The sequence below is a fragment of the Tenrec ecaudatus genome, chromosome 1 (assembly GCF_050624435.1).
Source record: "Tenrec ecaudatus isolate mTenEca1 chromosome 1, mTenEca1.hap1, whole genome shotgun sequence".
NCBI lineage: Eukaryota > Metazoa > Chordata > Mammalia > Afrosoricida > Tenrecidae > Tenrec > Tenrec ecaudatus.
The window spans coordinates 250708185-250733272 of NC_134530.1; the positions used below are offsets into that span (position 1 = coordinate 250708185).

General features: G+C 37.7%; 1 protein-coding gene across 12 annotated transcripts in view; it reads right to left on the reverse strand.

Annotated features, from left to right (window-relative positions):
• CEP170 (centrosomal protein 170) overlaps positions 1–25088 on the reverse strand; it is a 168750-nt gene that overhangs the window by 49277 nt on the left and 94385 nt on the right. For 4 of the 12 annotated variants that reach the window (XM_075531099.1, XM_075531091.1, XM_075531075.1 and 1 more), the window contains exons 9-11: positions 21260–21903; positions 7902–8051; positions 1816–1942 (exon numbers count right to left, since the gene is read on the reverse strand). In XM_075531099.1, the coding sequence (XP_075387214.1) occupies positions 1816–1942; positions 7902–8051; positions 21260–21903 (921 nt within the window). The remainder of the gene's footprint in view (positions 1–1815; positions 1943–7901; positions 8052–21259; positions 21904–25088) is intronic. The other 8 variants (XM_075531135.1, XM_075531107.1, XM_075531143.1 and 5 more) reach the window with 4 other exon arrangements.

Below are 25088 nucleotides of genomic sequence, written 5' to 3' on the forward strand. Positions count from 1 at the left end.
GCGAATTTTGAGAATGACGAGAGCAATGAATGTATAAGGGTGCTTTACTCAATTGATATATATATGGATTGTGATAAGAGTTGTATGAACCCCAATAAAAAGATTTATTTAAAAAAAATAAAAGCTCCACACAGCAGAGCTCTTTTCAGTTTTGAGGGTACCACCTTGTAATGTACTATAATGTACACTTAGTATAACACAGTAATATATGTTTGTTTATCATTTGGCTAAAATCTACGCCTTGGTGGGAGTTCAGTTTGAGACCGAAAGGGTAACTATAGGCCACAGTCTTGGGAGTCGTTATCAATAAGCCTGGATGCTTTATAATTTTGAGTTTTTGTTCCACATTTTCCTCCTACTCTCTCTTGGACTTTCTAATGAGATTCCTTTTAGAGCACAGAGTAGCCAGGCAACATCTACTTCTTCTGGTTTCAAGGTTATGGACTGATGTTTCTGTGGGCCATCAGTCCATGGAACTAATTGTTCCCATGTCCCCACTGATTCTTCTTTTAATGTGTTTTATGTCTAGGCAGTTTACTATGCTCATTCTTGCTCATAACTTTTCCCATCCTGGAAACAAACTAGAATTAGGATATTATAGAATAGCACAGATAAAAAACAGCACAGATAATACTTAATAAACGTGGTTTGCTGTACTCTCAATCACAAAAGGAAATGACATAATTAAAATGGAAAATGCAGAATACTTTCAGAAAATGATTTTACCTTCTAAAGCTGATTAAAAGAATGAGAAAATTTAAGACCATTATAATTTTACACACAGATTTTTAAATTATGGCATTCTGGCAAATGAAGGTCTCACATTACAACACATGACTTTTTTTGTTACAACTAGGTAGAAGCTAAAGAGAAAATGTATACTTTAGTTTACATTTCCTCAATGTGAGGAAATTGAGTTTATTAATTGTTTAAAATGAAATAATTTCTAGAAAATGGTGTTTTAATGAAAACATAAACAAACATACAGTACTCTAGGATTTTAGGGATACGTGGAAAAAAAGATAGTGTAGAATGGGTGGATCTTTGTTTTTCCCTTTATAGCTCTACAAGTTTGGCATTTAGATGTCATTGCAATACAATGGGTACTGTGCAAAACACACCTTACTGATTAGCTTTAATTTAGCATTTAATTATATATTACTATATTGACTTATATACATACCTTAGCTCTTTAATGTGAAGTCAGTCAAGTGAAATGCAAAAACTATTTTATTTTTTACCATTTCCCTTATCTGCTCTGCTTATACTAGACACCTGATAAATATATTTTCAAAAGAATGCGTTTTCAGATTTAATGGAATTTTTAGCTTAAGTAACTTATGTAAATAGATTTATTTAAATGTACAGTAATAAGAAAATGAAGGTCAAGTAAAATTATAAGAGTCGAATTTTGCCTTTAATATTTAATACTTGATATGCCTGTCCTTCCACGCTCCATCCACTCCAATGGTGGTGACTCATTTATGTGAACCACTCTGCAAACTCCTCTCACTGGAGAGTAAATGGAGAGGGTAGTAAAACTGGTGAGACTCTTAAGATTGTTCAAGACAATAAAACCGTAATATTTAGTGCAGTTCCTGAGAAATAAAGTGAAACTGATAAAGGAGCATCACCTACAAATTCTCTCCTCCTTTTTCTATCTTCAGTTAGAATTATACTTTAATTACTTTTGAATTAGTCAAAATAAACTAATATGAACATAGACTATAAGTAAACATAACAAATTAACTTAGTTCACACTAATAGTTTGCTTTTAACACTATGATATACGATTTTAGAAATGAAAAAGAATACCATGTTCGACAGAAGCAGGTGCAGAGACATCCACTATCTTTTCATCTTGATCATGTCTTGTATGATTAGCAGCCAAACTAGCCCACTGTGAAACCCAACGTTTAGTTCTAGGTGAAGATGTGCTTCCCTAAAGGCAAACAAAAACCAAGAGAATGAAACAACATATTTGAAGTGATATGATTTTCACTAAGTAAAATACTATGTAGTCAATTTAATGTTATGTATTAAACTCCTATTACCATATTATAATTTATAAAATTTGGTTATATATAAAATGGTTTGTTTTTTAAATCATTGGGCGCTCGTACAACTCTTATCACAATCCATACATACATCCATTGTGTTAAGCACAATTGCACATATGTGCCATCATCATTCTCAAAGCATTTTCTTTCAGCTTGAGCCCTTGGTATCAGCTTATTTCCCCCCCTCCTTTTCCGCCCCCCCTCCTTCATGAACCCTTGATAATTTACAATTTATAAATTATGTTTTCATGTCTTACATTGTCCAGCATCTCCCTTTACTCACTTTTCTGTCTGTCCCCCAGAGAAGGGCTTATATGTAGATCTTTCTGATCGGTTCCCTCTTTCTACCCCATGCTCCCTCAACTCTCCCAGTATTGCCACTCTGACCACTGGTCCTGAGGGGTTCATCTGTCCTGGATTCCCTGTTTCCAGTTCCTATCTGTACCAGTGTACATCCCTCTGGTCTAGCTGGATTTGTAAGGTAGAACTGGGATTATGATAGTAGGGGAGGAAGCATTAAAGAACTAGAGGAGAGTTGTATCTTTCATCGGTGATATACTGTACCCTGACTGGCTCATCTCCTCCCCGTGACCTTTTTGTAAGGGATGTCCAGTTGCCTACAGTTGGTTTTGGGTCCTCACTCTGCGCTCCCCCATTCACAATGATGATATTTTTTGTTCTTTGATGCCTGATAATACCTGATCCCATCAACACCTCCATGATCGCATAGGCTGGTGTGCTTCTTCCAAGTGAGCTTTGTTGCTTCTCAGCTAGATGGCTGCTTGTTCATCTTCAAGCCTTTAAGACCCCAGATGCTATATCTTTTGTTAGCGGACATTATGTGCTCTTTTCACCATGTTTGCTTATGCATCTGCTTTGTCTTCAGCAATTGTGTCGGGAAGGTGAGCATCATGGAATGCCAGTTTAATAGAACAAAGTTTGCTTGCATTGAGGGAGTACTAAGTTGAGACTCAATGTCCATCTGCTACCTTAATACTAAACCTATAAATATATGCACACAGATCTATTTCCCCATCCTCACACATATATTTATATATGTACATGCCTTTATTTAGACCTCTATAAATGCCTTTACCTCCTCATTCTTTCCTCTATTTCCTTTTACTTTCCTCATGTCCCACGATCATGCTCAGCTTTCATTTGGCTGAGTAATTCTTCTCGGTAACACTGCCCTTGATCAAGTCCTATCAGTCCTCTTATACCCTCCAAAATGAAGACTTTTTAAAGGACCTCCTCTGACTGTGTAGTATGTGATGTGTTGGGCTACTAACCTCAAGAGCAACAGTTCAAAACCACCAGCTGCTCTGCTGGTGAAAGATGAGGCTTTCTACTCCTGTAAAGAGTTATAATCGCAGAAACCTAAAGGCAACCCTATCCTATAGAGTCACTATGAGTCAGAATTGACTTGTAAAGAAGAATTTTTGTTTTGGTTTAAGGATAACATTTTACTATTGTTGTTGACAACATACTTTTCTATATTTGATATTAATAATGTTACACAAATACTCTCAGAACTTTGTATTTCTTAGGATGATACTGGCAAATTCAGATGTGTATCATGGCTTTGTGGACACATCACGAAGCTAATTCTCCAGTCCAAGAACAGGAGGTCTAAAGGTTTATCTCAAAGTTATTTTCTAGCCCTTCAAATATCTTTAGAAGTCAGAACCATTCCAGAGTCTCAAGAAATATTAAATCATGTAAATCACATCTTCAGGATTTCACCAATAAACTTGACCTTTAGGTCTCTCTCTATATCTATAGAAGCTAAAAACACTCAACCTTTAAGAATCCTTCCATACACTTCAGGTAAGCACTCCTTGAACTTTGAAAAAAAATTTAACTCATGATATGGTTCCAAAGACATATGAACATTATTGATAATTCTTAAAATCAAGGAAATCTAGACCTTGGAAGACCTAAATTATATACATAGCATAATATAATAAAAAATTGTATATACACACACACACACACACACACACACACATCAGTGCTATGGAGTTAAATCTGACTTATAGTGGCCATACAGGAGAGTGTAGAACTGCCCCCCACCCCATGGATTTCCAAGACTATTACTCTTTACATGAGCAGAAAACCTTATGCTTCTTCTGTGGAGCAGCTATGGTTTCAACAGCAGATTTGAGATTAGCATCCCAATGTGCAACCACTATGCCACCAGGGCTCCAGTGTATATGTATGCAATGTATGTATGTACCTATGTGCTTTACTTCACCACAAATCTAAGCCAAAGCTTAATACCAAAACTAGAATGAAAACTACAGAATATAAAGTCTGATTGGAAAATTATTTTGAACTATTAGAAATACAGGCATGCCATGTAATGTCCACAATACTATCTGTGATAGGATATTATGTGACTGGAATGTTGTCCCAACAGCATATTATAGGAACAACAGCGAGGTATGCAGGAAGGGCCAGGAACCCGGGACATTGTGGGAATGTAATGTAAAAAAATTAACTTCATTGCCAGTCCCTGAAAGCCAGCTCTTGATGTGGCACCAACAAGGTGCCTCCAGGCTTCCTCACAAGAGTTCCTATGTTTGAGCCTATTGTGGTAGACACTGTGTCAGTCTATCTCACCGAGCCCTCTACTTTGCTCATCCATAATCAAGCATGATAGGCCAGGGACTCGTCTATCCTGATAACATGTCCAAGTATGTGCAACAAAGTCTTACCTTCCTCGCTTGTAAGAAGCTACAATGAAGTTAATTACTTAATATGTCCATTCTAATCCTGGTCTTTGTTACTTCCACAACATAACTTTTCCTTTCTTTATGGATCTGGGGAGGAAGGTGGGGAATATACTGATTGTATTCTATGAAGTGATTGTTAAGAGGGTGAACTGTGATTGCCACCCTGTTGGATATAAAACCAGCCATCTCAGAAAAGGCAGACTTTTATTAAAGCTATTCTGTGTAAATATTAAAATACCCTGTTTAGGCCAAACCTACACAGGCAAGGATATACGGGGCTACATATAAATATTACTTGGTTTGATTGAGTGGGTAGAAACAAGCAAAATAGTTTATTTAAGACCATATTCACCAAAGTATTTCCTGCATGAATCAAGTATTGCCTTCAATGATTATCACCTACTTTCAATAAGGAAATGAAATACCTTATAGATTAAAAATCAGGAAAAAATTCGCCAAGAGCAAGGTGGGGAAAAAGATCACTAATATACAAAAATCGCTTTGACAGTATTTAGGAAATGGCAAGACATAAAGGTATACCTTTAGCATAAAGGTTTATTTACTTTCCTATAAAATTAATTTATTTTATTTAAGCCATTTGGCCTATATAGTATATTTTGAGATATTTTTAAAAGATGGTTTTCTATTCATATTTATTTCACATATATGAAATATGTATATATACAAGTATACACATCCATCCATATATGCATGTATACATATAAATGTATATATTTAAATGACCTCATTTCCCAAGAGAAAGTGTTAGCATAATGACTAAGAGCTGAGAAATCCAGGCTACTTATTGTTTAAATTTCGTTGCACCAGGAATTAGTTATGAGACTTACACAAGTAAATCATTATGTAATTCAGTTTCTTTATTCATAACACAGTGAAAACCCTCACTGAACATTAGTAATTATTTGAATGAGCTTATTAATACACCTAAGCTATATACATTTTTTACTACATTTATTTTCTGTACTTTGGTGTGGAATCAGGAAAAAATTTGCCAAGAGCAAGGTGGGGGAAAAGATCACTAATATACAATAATCGCTTTGACAGTATTTAGGAAATGGCAAGACATAAAGGTATACCTTTAACATAAAGGTTTATTTACTTTTTACTGAGGCAATAGATATTTGTTGAATACATGTATTAGAAACAAGCACCATGCTGGGTATTCTATGACGGGGCTTTATAATAAGCTTAGTGGGAAAGTGGAATTTAAGATAATAGAAAACAAATAGAAACACAAAAGGTAACAGAATTTCCCACCTATTCTGAAGCTTCCTTGTTTATTCCCAGTCAATTCAGACTCATAGTGACCCTGTAAGAACAGACTCATAGTGACCATCTAAGCGTAGAACTGCCCTACAGGATTTCTAGGCTGTGATCTCTATGGGCAGACTACACCATCGTCCTCCCTTATAGTGCCGGCGGTTCAGAACCCAGCATTTTGGTGGTTGGAAACCCAGGGATTAACTACTGTGACACCAAGACTTCTTATACTTCATTAAATTTCATTCAATTTTTTTTGGCAAAAAAAAAAATTAAACAAAAGAGCTGAACTACATTTGGTCATGTCTTTCTAGCTCTACTGTATCATCCTGACTGTACTATATTAATCAAGCCTCCCTTAATTTGACATTATTCTAATTAGATCCTAGGATATAGTGCTCTGGCAATTAATTAGTATACATGTTCTATCTATGGGCCCTGGTGGTATGGTATAGTGGTTGCGCACTCGGCTGCTAACTCTAAGGTCAGCAGTTTGAAACTATTGGCTGCTCTGCAGGCTAAAGATGAAGCTTTCTACTCCCATAAACAGTCTTGGGAACCCCTAGGGGCAGATGTACTCTGTCCATTATGAGTCAAAATTGACTCGATGGCAGTTGAGTATGGTTTTGTTTTTTAAGTTCTATCTATCAGGTACTACCTACCCACACTTAATAGCATGAAGTTCAGGTCATTACAGTCCAAATGCATGATTTCCTAAGAGATATATGCAATGTACAACTGTTATGAATGGAATTGCATCCCACAAAAGTACATTATAAACAATAGTTAAATACCTGGGGGTGTATATGGGCTACTACTTATAACATATATTTGGGGTGTTTTCTTTGTTAATAATGTCATTACGATTGTGGGGTATGTCTTAAACCAGTTACTTTAGAGCAGTGGTTCTCAACCTTCCTAATGTCTTAAATTCCTCATGCTGTGGTGACCCCCCAACCATAAAATTATTTTCGTTGCTACTTCATAACTGTAATTTTGCTGCCGTTATAAATCATAATGTAAATATCTGATATGCAGGATGTGTTTTCATTGCTATAAATTGAGGATAATTAAAGCATAGTGATTAATCACATAAACAATAATGTAGTTATATATTGTGAAATATTTCTATGTATTTTAATTTTCTTCTAATTACAAATAATTGAAATTTTGTCTTGAAGCATGGTGTAGCATGGGTAACAGTCTTAATATAATGTGTTAATATGTGTTTTCTGATGGTCTTAGGCGATCCCTGTGAAAGGATTATTTGATCCCCAAAGGGGTCATGACCCAAAGGTTGATAACCACTGCTTTAGAGATAAAGAGATTAGGCTTGGAATCAAGGATGGACAAAGATAGGGGCCTTGAGACATGAAGAAAGACAGTCAAGGAACCAACGGGCAGAGCTGGAAGACACAAGGACCTCCCTCACAGCCAACAGAGAGAGAGTCCTCAGAACTGGTGCTCTAGAGATTGACTTCCAGAGTCCTAAAATGTAAGAAGATAAATTTCGTCTTTTTCAAAACATGTGATATTTCTGTGATAGCAGAAAGAAACTAAGACAATAATATTCCTTATTTTATTTCATAATGCCACTTAGAGCAGTAAGCATACAGCCCAATAACTGTTTAACATTTTCTATACTGACTAAAGGATACTAATTTTAAAAACTTAAAATTACTGTAAAACTGTCCTAAGCTTTCATTAGAAATAATTGTGAAAATCGGCTTTTAGAGTGTTTTACAAGGAAATTTATCAATTACATAAGACAAAAAAGGTACTTTAACACATGTAAAAAGTTTAGGAAGAGAGAGATTTATACCTCTGAGTTGTGGAATCCAGGTGTACTCAGTGGTTTCCTTTCATCCATTTCTACTGCAGCAGAATTTAAAGCCCAATCTTTTATCAGATCTTTATGTTTTTCATTGATAGTAGGCCTATTGTAATCCTGACTGTCATCTACTCCAAATACCTAAGGGGAGAAATTATTTTAAAAATGAAGATGGAAAATCTGAGCACCAGATTAAGATGCAGTTATTATCCTTAACATCACAGGCAAGTAAAAATATACAAAATTAATTTCACTGGGTAATTTCAGTAATGAAGAATGCTTTAATGACAGGGTAGTAACCAACTACTGTGATGGATGGAGGAAAAAGAGGAAAGTGACAGCTGATGTAAACATAGCTATTTTTAAGAATATAAAATATAATTTAAAATATAAATTTGATACAAATAAGAAATATTTAGGATATTACATATAGTTTCTTAAGAGATGCTAACAATGCTGTAAAATACAACCATAAAGCAAACAGGTAGGCAGGAAAGAGAACCTACTCAGCTTGTTTCTTTGGTTTACAATTTTTGAGAAGTATGATGGAAAACTATAAACACAGGGCTAATTTTATTTGTGCCTTCCCTAATAACTAACATTAATATATAAGTTAAACATATATATTTCTAAGGGCCCAAATAACAGATTTCACTGTATGATCTTTGTAAATATGAGGGTAATAAAAGTATTGCCATTATGGTTTCAGCTCCTATGTACAAGAGAAAGGAGCCCTGGTGGCACACTGGGTTAGGCATTATTAGGCTGCTACCTGCAACATCAGCTGTTCAAATCCATCAGCCATTTCTGGTCCTGTAAAGATTTATTCTCAAACACCCAAAGGCGCAGTTATACTCTGTAGCTGTGGTTCTCAACCTTCCTGATGCTACGACCCTTTAATACAGTACCTCATGTTGTGGTGACCCCCAACCATAAAATTATTTTCATTGCCACTTCATAACGGTCATTTTGCTACTGTTATGAATTGGGCAACCCTGTAAAAGTGCTGTCCACCCCCCAAAGGGGTTGTGACCCACAGGATGAGAAGCACTGCTCGTATAGGATTCCTGTGAGTCAGAATTGACTGAATGACTGTGGGTTTGTTTTTTCTTAGTTTAGTCTCAGTAGGGTGTCTATTGTGGGATACATAAAGGTTATCCCCCAGTTGTCCTCCCCTCCCCCCCCATATTACATGCCAAACCTAAGATGCTGCTTACTAACACATGGCCAATGGCTATACACTTGGAAGTCAACTGCTTAAAGGTAATCTTCCTGAGAGTTATCAGCCATCTAGAGCAATCAGACACCACTATCTGTCCCACGCTAGGTGGAGCCTACTCCTTGCTGATAAGGATAGTGGATTATTCCCCCTGAAGGAGAGCCCAAAGACTAGGTTAAGCTAACTCTAGGAAGATCAAGGTTAGGCTGCCCATCTTGTCACATGTATATGCCTACTGCTTCCCCTTCCTATTGCGTATACACCCCCAGCTTGTTCACCTCCTATTGCATGTATGCCTATGGTACAACCCCTTCCTGTTATGATGTAATTAGGGGGACTTGCATGTCCCTGAAGTATATATAAGCAGTGTGTGGACCCTGGCTGCTGAGATCATGGCCCTCTGGATGGAGAGCAATTGCACGCCTTATCTTGTCTGAAGTCTCTAATTTTACTTCTCAATTACACAAGGACTCTTTGGATCCATTCGATTGTGGGAACTCATACCTCACAATCTACAAGGCAAGTAACACTCAAGATGGAAGTTCAGATAGTATTCTTATAATTGCTTTTGGGAATTTCAAAGGGGTGATCTTGAAACAGGACTCTCATAGGGGATTTATTAAGAAAGATCTTTTCAATTTTAAGAAATTAGAAACTATTTTGATGAGAAAAAAGGCAGGAAAGTTGTGGCAAGAAATTTTGTTACACCAGGGCAATGCAACTGCTTATTTTCCAGGGTAACAAGGACTATCCTACGAGGATTGAATTGGGAAATTACTCATTCACCCTCCAGCGCTGATCTTGCTCCTTCAGAGTTTTTGTTCCCCAAACTGAAAGCACATTGATGGGGAATGCATGAGAGTCCCATGAGGCCAGAACTGCCTTTCTGACATGACAGTTTTAAAACTGCAGAACAAAGAATTCTTCATGAAAGAATGGTGGTGGTTCCGTGCTGTTCAATCTGATTCTACATACAGCAACCCCTATGCACAGCAGACCAAAGCAGTGCCTCGTCCTGCACCACCCTCAAAGTTGTTTTTAGCTGTAAGTCCACTGCTGCAACCCGGTGCCATTCCTTCTCCTTGAGGGTCTTCCATTTTTTTATTGCTAACCCTTTACTTGATCAAGCATGATGCCCTCTTCTTCCTCTTCCAGGGAATGGACCCGTCCTGATAACATGTTCTAAGTATGTGAGACTAAGTCGTGTCATCCTTGCTTCGCTTCTAGATAACAATTTAACTGTATTTCGTCCAAGACAGATTTATTCATTAACCCTATGATTCCAAGGTATCAATGCTTCAATTTTTAAATGTTTTTTTTTAATATCATAGTGCCCGAGACTATGGGCCAGAGTATCCAGGCCAAGAAATGCATTCCCTAATCAAGGTGTTTGGCTATGCCAATTTTTGGGTCTTCCTTATTATTCACTGTCCAGCTTTCTGCATGTGAGGTGACTAGAATTACTATGGCTTGAGTCTGACACACCTTAGTTTTCAGTGTGATGCATTTGCTCTCTAAGTCTTTATAGAGATCTTTTGAAGCAATTTTGCCCAGTCCAAGTCATTGGATTTCCTAACTGACGCTTCTATGGGGACTGTGGATTCACGTAATATGAAACCTTTGACAACCTCAATCTTTTCTCTATTTATCACGTTGTCGCTTATTAGTCCAGTTGTGAGGATTTCTGTTTATGTTGAGTGTAATCCACAACAAGACTGTATTCTTTGGTATTTCTCAGTAAGTGCTTTAAGTCATTTTCATTTCAACAAGCAAGCTTGTCTCATCTGCGTATGACAGGCTGTTGAGAGTCTTCCTGCAATCCCGATGCTGCATGCTTCTGTGCTTCTTCAATTAAACCAACTTCTCGATTATTTGCTCAGTATACAGATTGAATGAGCACAATAAAAGGATACATCTGATAAATAACTTTTCAGAAGTATACAGACTAGCATGGAGGATATTAAAAGAAACTAACTTTCCTTTTTGATATTTTTAAAATAAAGGTTTCTATGATTTTATAGCAATGCTTTTTAACCTATGCTAATATAAAATTTAGTCTCAAACTATATTGTACTCAACAACTAAATACCTTTATTCACCCTGAGTATTTCTGGGCTTATTGACACAAATTCCTTTTTTTCATAAGCAGATTGTCTTGATCAAAACTTTTGAAATACCCAAAATACAAATGACCAACAATTATAAGCTTCTTTTAAGGGCAGTGCCTGAGATTTACTCATTTCTGGCACCTAACCTGCCCTTGGGATTAATCCAGTAAGCAGTGCAAAGGTTTGGACACGTAAAGTAACACTCCCATCTTACTATGAAAACTCTACGTAGTTCCCAGGGCTTATTATTAACAGCCAATTAGTTATAGATTTGATGGCTTATAAACTGTGTTATCCATTTGAATAGTGTGTAGAAAAGATCCTTGGGACATATTCAAAGAACATTCATTTTCTATGGAAAGAAAAAACATGTTAGACTAATCTTTTTTTTTTTTTAACAAATTTTGCTATAATAGAGCAACCTGATAAATAGTATATCCATGTTTAGTAAAGCAAATTCATGAAAATGTGGAAATTTCACTAGAGTGCCTTATTATTTAATTCAAAATAACTATTTCAAAAAATTATGATTTACTGTTTTACTGAATAAGTTATTAGGAAAATTGTGCATTGTCAACTCTTGATTTAAAGTGCAAATTTTAATACACGAGAGCACAGTGTGTAGAAGGGCAAAAACTTTCATTTTGCTAAACGTTAGAATGAGTTGTTTACCTATTTAATAGTAGTAAATAAAGTAACTTTTCCATGCCGCGTACCTTTAACTTCTTTTGTAAAGAAAGCTTTCAGTGTTTGTCTTTTGCTAACACAAGTAATATTCTTACCCTAAATTTACTAAAATTTGTTTCCTTACTTTAATAATTAATAGAAAATTTACCTCAAGTTTGAAAGTACAAGGATCCCCTACTTTTCAGAAGTTTGCTATATGCCACTGCGCACTGGCAAAATACCTCTTTTGCTAACTGAAAGAAATCTGAAGATGATCTTGGCTTATGAAAACAGGCAAAAATGGGAGCTCAGCATTTTGGGGGCAGCAGGTCATTAAAGACACAGTGTGTTTATGGAGCCGCAAGAGTTTACCACCAAGCACCCAGGAACTATTTTCAGCATCAAGTCATTACAGATTTAAACTGTGCCTGTGAACACTATATTAGTGTTATTTCAGGTATTATGTGCTAGTTTGTATAAATTAGTATGTTACCTATTGGGTTTGGGGACATTATAAAAAATTTACAATGTATAAATTAGTAATTGCATGTTCACTTTATGCCATTTTAACTTACAAAAGGTTCCATAAGAACATTCCACTTAGGATAAAGGGAAAACTTGTAAAAAGTAAAAACTTCATTTGATTACCAATATTTTTTGTATCTGCTTGCCATTTTAATGTTTAAGTAAATATCTAAAGATATTGAATACCAATCTATACCCCAAGATTTGATTTCCTCGAACAACTAGAAACAGTAGCTGTAGAGACAAAGACCTTCCCACAGGGAATGTAGAGAATGCCTTCCCCTAGAGATAACATCCTAAATCCTGAGGTATAACCTTTACAATTTGAGGAATAAATTTGTTATAGCCATATACTTGTATTGCCCTTACAGTAGTACTAGACATTTAAGTGCCTATTAGCCTTTACCAGAAAAACAAGGATCCTAATTTCAATGCAACTATGCCCAAGTTAAGAAACAAATGTTTATTGTCTTTTAGACTCAGGAATAAAATTTATTTTAGGAAAAAAACTGGCATTAGCACTTACAGCATTTGGATAAAACTCTTTTCCCTTACTACTCACCTCGCTGATCTTTCTCAGTATTATTTTTTAGTCCACCCAAAATATGTTGCCATGAATTTCGTCTTTTGCCTTTCCCCTGCATACATTCTCCTTAATGCTCTCATGTCTTTTTTTGCCCTCACCCATCTTGTTTTCTAGTAACTTCCCAATCTTTATTTCTAGTCTTCTAGACCTGTTATATGAAATCCAGAGATTAGCTATTAACATGTAAATGACTTTCTAATTACCTTCTGTACTACTCACTGACTTTCATATTTATAATTCATTCTTTATACTTCCATAGTGATGTGATTAGATAATAGTCCTGATAAATTTTTCACGATGCCCTATTATACTCAGCATAAAAAAATCTTAAATACATGGGAGTACCCCTTCAAAAATGGAAAAAAAGTTCTGCTGACCGTAGCTTTCATAGTATGCATTTTTCCTATTAAGTGAGCACTGAGTAATTTAGTGTACCCAGTGGTGTCGCCTAGGAACGTTCTCCCTGGTCACGGTGAATTTTTTTGTAAAAGCAGTTTCGGAAAAAAAAAAATCAGTTTCACTTGAACCTCATTTTCTTTGTGATGGCTGGATTTCAAAGAATGGCTGATACATTTTATTTCCTGCTAGGGAAAAATGCTGCAGAAACCTGTGATTTTGAACAAAAGGTTTACAAAGATTGCTTTGAGAAAACTCAAATGGACACACACCAGACGGACTCCGCAGAATCCAGCCCAGGAGAGTTGCTCAGAGGGAAATTCAACGCCACTGGATCGCAAGAGGTGCATCATAAAGTAGGCACAGATCCACGGGGTTTTGAGGGGCTGGGGGCTTTTGGCTTACCTCAGTGGAAGCCGGCTGGGGCTCGACCCTGGTCCAGCTGCCGGATCTGCCCAAGCCGGGACCATTTGGAGCCTGTAGCAGGGCTTGGTCTCAGCACAGCCACAGTTTTCCCCTACCTGCCTCAGGGCAGGGACAGGACAATTGCGGCTCCACTGGCAGGGATCGGGGTTCAACTACATTGTTGCTTCTGTTTGCATCTCTGCTCTATATTCCCACACAGCCTTGGAGGGCTGCGCAGGGGCTTTTTCAAGTCACAGCCTCAGCCACACCGCGTGGTCTGAGCAGGGACTAAACTCAAAGCCCCACAGCTCCATAGGCAGGGATCAAGCTTCAGCTACACTGCGGCGTCTGTTATCATCTCTGCTCTCTGTCCCCCCACTTCTCTGGGGGCTGCTCAGCAGTTTTCTTGCGACCCTTCTTGGGGCTCAGCTGCGGACTACCACTGGGGCTTGGGGCAGGGAGTAAGCCCTTGCAGATCCACAGGCAGGGAGGGGGACTCAGCTACATAGTTTCTTTTGCTTTTCTCGCTTCCCTGTACCCCTGCACAGTCTAGTCTCACTTTTTGATTTTTCTACCCACTTTGTTCCTGCCCTGCTCTCTCACACTCCATTGCGGACTTACGGGGCACTCCCATTGCCCTAGGGCATTTGCGCCTGGGCCACACCCAGCTAGGTGAGCTCCACCCTGCATAGATAGCCCAAGGCTAGGGTAAGGCCTGCTTGCTCTCCAGGGGATACTCCTCAGACTTCTCACCAGGGAGTTTCTGCCTGTGTACCTGGGGACATAAGGCAGCTCAGCCAACACTTATCAATATTCAAACCAATAGCGGGAACTTTAGCCCAGCCTCTGCAACACTGGGGCAAGCAGTCGACCTGCCATCTGGGGCACTCCCCTGATAGGGAAGCCACAGGAAGATAAAGTGGTAGGTTAACCCCATAGCAAAATCAGCTGTAGGTTAATCCAGCAGCAAAATCAGCTGTGGGCAGATCGAAGAAGCATTCCTATAAGTCTTCCAGAGATAGACTAGAAAATGGCACCTGGTCCCTCAAAAACAACTCAACGCAAACAGCCATCACCCCCAATGACCTCAACGAAAAAACAGGAGAAACAAAAGACAAAGGCAGAAGATGTCCTGAACATAGCAACATACATAGAAGAAGCAGACATTGAGATGCCATACAAAGAAACTCTCAGAATGCTGCTTGGAGCCATGCAGGATATGAGGGAAACAATACAGAAAAAGGAGATAAAAGACATACACCAAAGGGAAATACAGGAGCTTAAGGAGCAGATAACGAAAAACAATAGTAGAATCATGTTCCTTGAGAATCGATTGGAGGAATCAGAGAACCGCATCAGTGTCTTGGAGGACAACCAAGCAGACTTTAATAAACGTGAACAAAAATCTAATAAGAGCATCAGAGAAGCCGAAGAAAACCTAAGAGCTATGTCTGATGCTATGAAGCGGAACAACATTAGAATTATTGGCCTACCGGAGGAAGACACAACAAAGAAGTCATCTGCAACAATAGCGAGAGAATTCTTGGAGGAAAACTTACCCAGTCTAATGAATGAAAACCAAGCAACCATCCAGGAGGCTGAAAGAACACCAGCACGACGGGACCCCAAGAAGAAATCACCAAGGCACATAATAGTTAAACTATCCAACTTTGAGGAAAAGGAGAAAATCATGAGAGCAGCTAGGGAAAAGCAAGCGATCACATATAAAGGTTCCCACATAAGGATATGCTCAGACCTATCAGCAGAAACTATGAAAAAAAGGAGAGAGTGGAGTAACATATTCCAAAAATTGAAAGAAAAAAACGCAAATCCAAGAATACTCTACCCAGCCAAATTATTGATCAAGATCGATGGAGAAGTAAAAGTCTTCCCAGACAAGGAAAAACTCAAAAAACACGTTACAACAAACCCAGCATTACAAAAGATCCTCGCCGACTCAGTATGGGCAGAAAAACAACACTCACCAAGTACAAATAAGAGACCAACAGATAGAGAAAACTCAAATGTACAAGTAGTCTTCATGTTTCAATAGAAGTGAAATGCTGATGACAAACCTCGTTCTGGACACCCATCAACTTTCTAAACGAAAGGAAATGTTGACCAAATTCATGCACTTGTGCGTGAAGACTGACTATAACCATTGAAGAGATGGGAAGTTATCTGGATTATCCTGGAGCTCAGTTAATGGAGGATTTGAGAAAGAGAAGGATCACCGTGAAATTTGTGCCTCGGGTTTTGACTGACCAGCAAGAAGAGCGTCGGGGGAAACATGCCGTGCTTTGAAAGAACATGGGGTATTAGACCCCAAAAGCAGACATCAATCAAGCCAGGGGAACATGCCATTGTCACCTTGCTCCAGAAAAGCTCATCAAATGAAATCTCATATCAGTGTGATGCTCATTTCTTTTTTTGATGTGATGTGGATAGTGCATTTGGAGTATTTAGAGGGTCTAAAAAGATTCTGTAGCAATGTGACAAAAAAGGCCTTATTTGTGGCAGAGAGGGGACTGGTTTTGCCACCATGATAATGCATCTGCTCACGCAGTCAGTGTGCCAGTTTTTGGCAAAAAAAAAAAAATAATAATCAGCAAGCCTCTTTGCCCCACGCACCTTACTCACCTGGCCTCGCTCTGTGCAACTTCTGTTTCTGTGAATGCAGAGGACATGAAAGAACAGCAATTTGAAGAGATAGAAGAGGTGAAGAAAAAAATGAAGGAGGTGCTGTCAGCCATCCAAATAGATGAGTTTGAAAACTGTTTCCACCAAGAATGGAATTACAGATTGAACAAATATATTAAGTGTAAGTAATGGGGAGTATTTTAAAGGTGATAGTGATTTTGTAAAAAAATTTCTTTTTAAGGGGGTACCCCCTCGTATAATACTTTAGTGTCTTCAATATGAAATCCAAGTTCATTTCTCCTTTAAAAGTAATTTTGGTGCCCTGAACAAGCTCCCTATTTTCCTACTTGAATGTTCTTCTACAGGCTACTCCATTAAAAATATTTTTTTTGATAACCATATTCATGACTATGCCTGCTATGATATTAATTGCATTCCATTTAAAGCCAGTTCAGTTACAAATTACACATTTTATGAGGTTTACATTCTTGTCAGGGGGTATTTTTGGTGGAGAGAGTGGAAATAAAATAAACAATCAAATACCTTGACTGGGAGGGGTGTCTATGTTGAATTACTACAAAGTTCTCTGAGGAGGAGATGATTAAGCTGAGATATCCTCTTGATAGCTATTGGTACGACTCTTCCTTTAAACACTTATGTCTATCAAAGTATTACTTAAACTATTTTCAGTTTATCTATTTTACTTGTTTTACTACCCCAATTCTTGAGGAAAAGAGCTCTGTCTTTTCTATTTGAATCTCCCTCTCCTATTCCAAGGAGCCCTGGTGGCATAGTGTCCTGGGAATTGAGCTGCTAACAACAAACTAAGGGGTCTAAACCTTCCAGCCACTTGGTGGAAGATGAGACTGTCTACTCCTGTTCAGATTTAAAGTCTCAGAAACCCAAAAGGGGAAGTTCTACTTAGCCTCTAAGATTGCTGTGGGTAGTAATGGACTTGATGGGTTTCAGTTCTGATCTCGTGGCACAAAGGATCCTATTGCTCCCATGGTTAAGAGCTTGCTCAGCTGCTAAATAGCAGCTCACCGAGAGATGACTGATTCAGACATACCAGCCGTTCAGTAAGAGAAAAGACCCGGCAAATGTTCTTGTTGTGATTGATATGCAGTCAAGTTGGTTCACACACCACCACCACCACCAACAAAAACACTGCCCAAGGTCTGTGCCATCCTCACAACTGTTATGTCTGAAACCCATTGTTGATGTCACCATGTTGGTCCATCATGCTGTCTTTATCTTTTTCGATAACTTAGCATAATATCCTTCTTTAGGGATTGTTATCTCCTGATAACAGGTTCAAAGTTAAAAAACCAAGTCTCAGCATCCTTGCTCCTATGGAACATTTTGACTAAACTTCTAAGACAGATTTGTTTGTTCTTCTGGCAGTCCATGGTAATTTTAATATTGTTCTAAAATTATATCTTAGAAAACTCAATGGAACAATTCTGCTGTCACATGGAGTCACCATGAAAAAGAATCACAATTCTTACTCAAAGCCTGGCACATAGTTGATAATGAATCAAAGTTATTTAATGAATGAGTCCAGAAAATAAACTAGCCATCAAATGATGGAGTGAAAAAATCAGAGAGTAATAAGATCACAGGCAAATTTTTAGCACCAAAGAACATTTAAATACAAATGGACAACAGCTGATGGCCCCAATCCCACCCAACATACCTAAACTTGAAAGGGGGGAAATGGATGATAGAGCTCAGCCAAGCAATTTGATATGACACTTTTATCAGCTTCTTATGCCTAATTCTGACTATTCTTGGCCTTTATTTTCTCTACAACCACAGATTACTTCACTTTCTTCTGAAAATGGATTCCTGGGTCTCTGGATTTTGTTTCCACAGACTGGAGAATTTGGTCTTTCTTTTTTTAACAACAGGTAGTTGATATCTCTCTTTCTTTGGTATTCACAAGACAATGTAATAATGCATCCCCACCCCAAGCCAGTCCTGGGCTTTGGGGCTTGGCTCAAGGGGAGTCCCTCTGTGACATGGGGTGCAGTGAATGGTGTGACCCTTTGCTGGGCATGCCTACACAGTAAGGTATGCTGGGCCCCTCAAGGGTTTCCCGTATGGGCTCCAATAAATTTCTTCCCTTTTGCTTAAAAAAAAAAGAAAAAAGACAATAAAACAATGCAGGCTTTTCCTATATTTATTGCCTAAATTTGTTTTCTAGTTTCTGAAACTAAGAATCAACTACCAGCTATCCAATCACATGCTGCTATTACTTAAAAATATTCTGCTATAAAATAATGGGTTTCCTGTATCCATAGTGTGACCATATAATATGTCATCAAACTAAGGACTCCTTGAGAATGAAAAGGATGCTTTTATACTACAATTCAGATATGGCATGAAACAGATTTTGTGGTCATCTTGTCTATCCAGGACTTTCCAACAGAGTCTCCTCTATAATAACTTGTTTTTGGTTTTCTGCTGTCCTGGCCTGGCTGGTCCTTTGCACTGTAATTTCCCTTTGGGCATTTGACTCTTACAGTTTTAAGAGCGTTTTTAAGGACTTGTCAGTATCTTGAGTGGACACTGATAAAGAGAAAAAAACCAATATGGGCAATAATCACCATAGCTAACATTTATAAATGCTATTTAACTATATTATAAACCTGGCATTGTGATAAGGTTTTTTACATGTCTTCTAGAATTCTTTTAATAACTTAAGTGAAAAATTTCCCAATTGTACAGGCAAAAGAAAACCAGATTAACCCAAGGGCACACTCTTAATTTATGCAGAGTTTATATATATTTTTTTCAGAGTTTATATTTTACTTCACATTTATTTGGTTGCAAAAGTCCATGTCTACAAACACTAAAATATAATCTTTCATTGGAAAAGAAACTTTGAAAAGGAATTATACCAGTCATTATGAATGAAATAGCCATAAGCCAAACAAGGGCATAGAAATTCAAATAAAATTAATCTCAGAGAGGCTCTATGGGGCATTGGGAGCTAACAACAGTTAAGTACAAGAAGAAAATGTTCTAAAGCAGACTGTGGTAACGATCGTACAATTCATCTTAATATAAGCAAATGATTAGATTTTATGACGTGTCTATTATATGCCAATAAAACTATTAAAAAATTAATACGAACCTAAATTTTTAAGCTTCTCACTATATCCTTAAAAAAACCCAAACTTTTATTTCCAGCCGAAGAGAATTTAAAATAGCAAAATATTCATTATTAATAAACAATGAGTGAAAATTAAGGATTTTTAAGATAATTTAATATACCATTAACAACTTATGATACAGATCATGCAAAATCATGAAGGATCATTTTCCATGTTAACAGTGTGATCTCATTAGACTTTCTAGTATATGTGCTGCTGAAGCGAGCACATCTTATTAGTTTCTTTAAATATAAACACGTTTGCTTTATTCATTTAATAATATCAAATCCTGTATTTCATTTGTATTAACCACTATAGTAATCTCGGGTCCCTGGTGGCACAGTGGTTACATACTGGGCTGCTAACTACAAGTTCAGCAGTTCAAAACCAACAGCAGCTCCTCAAGAGAAAGACAAGGCTTTACTCCCATAAAGAGTTACAGCCTTAGAAATCCTCAAGGGTAGTTCTACCCTGCCCTAGGAGGTTGCCATGAGTCAGAATTGACTCAACAGCAGAAAGTTGTATTAATATTTGTTACATGACATCCATTCCTAGATTAATGGGTTTCCCAAATGTTTGGAGTCATTTACCTCAATAGTAAAATGTTTAAAGTATGCACTACTCAATAAAAGTATGTTTAGAAATTAAACGTATATATCAGTGCAGTACAAAATTGAAATCAAAAGCAAATCAAAGACCTACTTTTCCCCCTGTATCCTAAACTGTGCTCTTGGCCAGTTTCTGAGTGACCACTCCAGAAACACATAATCTAAGCGAGGGCATCTCCAGTTTTATATAAACAAATCACTGGACATTTTATTTTTAATGCAGAATACAACCCAATATTTTTAAATAAAAGAACTTAACAGACTAATGTTGAGTCAAACATATATTTGCTAGAACTAAGCCAATGGCAGAAGAGGTAAATAGCTGATTTCAAAGGATTCTAGGATTCTGAAGTCAACTTTCTATTTTCATGGGCAAAACTGGTGAAAACTACTTTTAGATAAAACAACAACTATCATACTCACAGACACAAAATACCAAAGAACTAATCTGAAATGTAAGTAATTATTATTACTAGGCATATATGTAGCTAAACTGAAAGTATCAAACAAACTAGTTCTGTTTTCTTCATTTCTTTTCTCATCACCAAAGACAATGATGAATGGAAATTAAGAAAAAAAGCATCAAAGAGCAAAATTAATTTAAGCATATGCATTTTCATCTGCTTCCAATATGGAATTTGAAGGCAGGAAACCTATAGTTAAATATTAATACCTAACATTTATGTTTACAGTAAAGCCAGCAATCTGATATTTTGGTTAAGTTTTTAAGAGCTTAACAAGTGAAAAGCAAGAAAGTCCAAGAATCTATTTCTAAATTCTATCTTAAATTTATACAACTTTAAATTATCTAACCAGTTCAAATGTACAGCATTTTACATTTGAAACTCATGAAAATTTGGAATATAAACAAAATAAAATCCAAAGTTATTGGTCTTGTTCGTTTTGCTATTATCTAGCAAAACCCTACAGATCCAATATTATAGACTACATAATGACACTTCATGTGACTCTCCGATAATTTCCCACTGTCAAATGTCATATGAAAACTAAGAACATGCCCAAATTTCAATTATTTACCTTGTCAATCATCTTTCTTGCTTCCACCTCCTCACTGTTGGGATTCTCTAACTCAATGGTATAAGTACCCTTGTCACTTTGGTCATCATCATTATCCTTTTCAGAAGTAGCAGAAGTAGCTTGGTTTTTTAGCATTTTATCCATCTCCTGGCTTGGTCTGTGCCCAAGACTCCCTGAACTTCTTAATAATGCAGTTTGTAGGAAGGGTATTGACACCGAGGGCTCCTCTGATTTCTGTTTTAACAAGGTCCCATGTGGAACACCATGCCCCCCTCTGTGATGCGAAGAGCTAGTCTGTAAAGACAAAGAAACCACTTTGGCATCTGCTGTTGGAGAGTTTGCTTTTTCAAGTTTTGTATGTGGTGCTGAGTAAGTAGTTTCCTGACACAAGATTCCCGCACTTTGAGTAAAAGAACATGACCGTCTTTTTCTGGGATTATCTTCATCAAAGAATGCAATCATAAAGGCAGTTTGACTTACAACAGTTTGGTCTTGATGCTTTTCAGTAGCCTGTGCCTTATGCAGCTTTTTCTGTTCTGAATGGTGGCGCCTTAAGTGTTCCTCTAGAGTGGCTCGTTTGCTGCAGCGCCTGTGGGCTCCAGCATTCTCTGAATCACTTTGTGTGCCATCATCATGCTTATTTCCTAGATACAAAAAGAAACCGAATAATAGAAAAAGGAAAAATATCCCACGTAGAAAATCAGACACATATACACAAGTGCTACTTGCTTTGCCCTTCTCTCTTTTCAATCTAGAGTCATATTATTTTCAGGCTCTGCAAACTTCCCTCAATTGTAAGGCCTACATTCAAATTTTATCCACCAATAATGAGGTCCTTTATACAAAACTGAATAGATTGTCTATCTTTCAAAGAGCCCTAGTGGCACAGTGGGTTAGGTGTCGGGTTGCAAACTGAGGTCAGCAGGTCAAATCCACCAGCTGCTTCGTAGGAGAAAGATGAGGCAGCCTATTTCCATTATGAATTACAGCCTCAGGAAACAGCTGTACTCTGCAATGAGCTAGAATCAACTAGACAGTAATGGGTTGGTTTTTCTTTAAATTTTAACTTTATAATGAGTTTACCAATGCCTTACGGAAAAACAATGTTATATCATCTATAATAGTATAAAATATTATTAGTAAAATCTATAGAAGATAAGAGAGACTGCCAAGGATAGACAAAGAATTCTTCAAAATAAGAACAAAGTAGGTGGTCTTACACTACCTGACATCAAAACCTATTACACGGCCACAGTTGTCAAAACAACTTGGTGTTGGTATAATAATAGATTACATAGACCAATAGATCAGGGCAGAAAACCCAGAAATAAAAACATCCACATACAGACAACAGATTTTTGACAAAGCATTAAATAGGAAAGGGAAGCCGTCTTCAATACATGGTTCTGGGAAAACTGGATAACCATCTGCAGCAGACCCCTATGCACAAAACACAATCAAGGTAGATCAAAGCCCTAAGTGTAAAACCCAAACCTATCAGGATCATCGAGAAAACTGGAAAAAATTCTAAATGCCCTAGTACATGGGCACACACAGGCTATAAGATATAACAAAGGAAGCAGACACCGTGGAAGACAAATTAGATGACTGGGACCTATTAAAAATAAAACACTTGTGTAAATTGAAAGATTTCATTAAGAAAGTAAACAGAGCCCACACACTGGGAGAAGACAATTAGCAATGACATAGTGAACAAAGGACTAATCACTAAAATCTACAGTATAGTACTACAAGCCTAACATAAGAAAAAAAACAAGTAACACAGAGGAGGTGCGCAAAGGGCCTGAACAGACGATTCAAAAGGATGGCACCTGAAAGGCTAATAAACACACGAGGAAACGCTCTTCTTGCTTACCAGCCTTCAATGCAAATCCAAAAAACCAAGAGATACCATCTAATAACCATTCTGTGGTCCAATTAAAAAAATTGAAAACAAATGCTGGAAAGCATGTGTAGAGATTCAAACCCTTATACATTGCTGATAGGCTTGTAAATACAACCACCGCAGAAAGCAATATGGCAATTCCTAAAACAGATGGCAAAAGAAATACCAGATGATCCAGTAATACCATTGATGGGCATATACCCCAAAGAAATAAAAAACACATCATGAATAGACATATGCTCCCCATGTTCACTGAAGCACAGTTCACAATAGCAAGAAGTTGGAAATGGCCTAAATTCCCATCAGTAGAAAACTGGATAAAAAAACTGGTATATACACACAATAGAATACTACACATCCCTCAAACACCGTGAAACACCTCATGAGATGGAGGGATCTGGAAAACATCATCGTGAATGAAGTTAGTCAATCACAAATGGACAAATACTGCGTGATTCCACTGCTCTAGGAACACGCAGCAGGAAGGGGAAAGCTCCGACTTGGAGGGCATCCCGGCTGCTGGCCCAGGGTGGACAGTCTGGTAGAAAAACTGACTGGTGCCAATGAACCACACACCATCCTCTCTAGTTATGTATCTTGAAGGTCACTTTGGCAGAGGGCTCCTCACGTCAGCTGGGATCAAATTGTCAAGGGAGGGGGAGGGGATGCTGACTACTGGTATGAGGAGGTCCTCCCAGACAGGTAGACACCTCTATCAAAGGGATGAGGGATACTGATGGGAAAGCTGTCAGAAGAGGAGAATGGTAGTAGACCTGTCTTGAGGGAGCACAAGTGCATGATGGTTGGTAGGAAAAGTGAAAGTACTAAGGGAAAAATTTCAAAAAACACTTTTATTAGAGAACCTAAAGGCCGGGGGGCGGGCAGGGTAATATGCATGCAATAAGCCATACTGGCCAGAGTTTCTGGGCATATCCTGGGGACCCAGGCCAAGTTCCATAGAACACGGCATTATTGAATCCTGGATCTTCAAGGTGCACATGTTTCAAAGTCTGTACCAGAGAGATCTGATGAGGAAACTCCACAAGGTGAACTGGATTCTACCTCAAACATACTTGTAACTTGAGGAGTTAAAAGACTGAAAATGGATGGTGTGTGAGGAAGCAGAAGACAGCTATACCAAGAACACTGAACTGTTGGAAGGTGGACAATCACTGACTTACTACATCAATGTCCAATATGCTGAATTAAGATGTTTATTATCCTGGAAAACCTTTGACTAACATTTTCAGTAAATATTATTGCAAAATTTCCTTGATAACCAACTCTCATTGTTTGGTTAAATACCATTCAGCTACAAAAGAGTTGATTTTGTACAAGTGGGTAATTCGGGTTTTGCAATCTGGAGTTTGCCTACATTGCCCCAACATCTCTCTCTCAACAGTGCTTTCAAAAATTAGTACCAGGAGCTAATCAATGACAATATTAATAGACGATTTTTTTGCCCCAGGGAGATGATCTACCATATATTAACAAGCAGGTCTCTAAAGGGAGCCAAAGGCAGATGAAAGAAGATCCAGGAATGGGTTTGGGGCTCACACTATATCCTAACTCCAATTTAAGAACGAGTTCTTCCACCTTGGCCCTGCTCAATATGAACACAGAAGATACGGTGCTATTGCAAAGTGCCCGGTCTTCAGACAAAACAGCATCTGAAGTCTTAATTAAAGGCTTGCTTCAAAAAAAGCAGCCATTTAAAAGTGAGATGTCAACTAAGTCCACATGGAAGAAGCACACAAACATCAGTGACTCAAAGATTGTTAATCATATAATTTGAAGCCGAAGTAGGAAATAGTATCAGAGGCTAAGCTGTGAGACTCTAGTTTGCAGAAGGGTATGGATGATTGGGGAAGCCAAGAAACATTTATGAGAACTACATCAGAAATAATCCTCTGGTGATTTCCC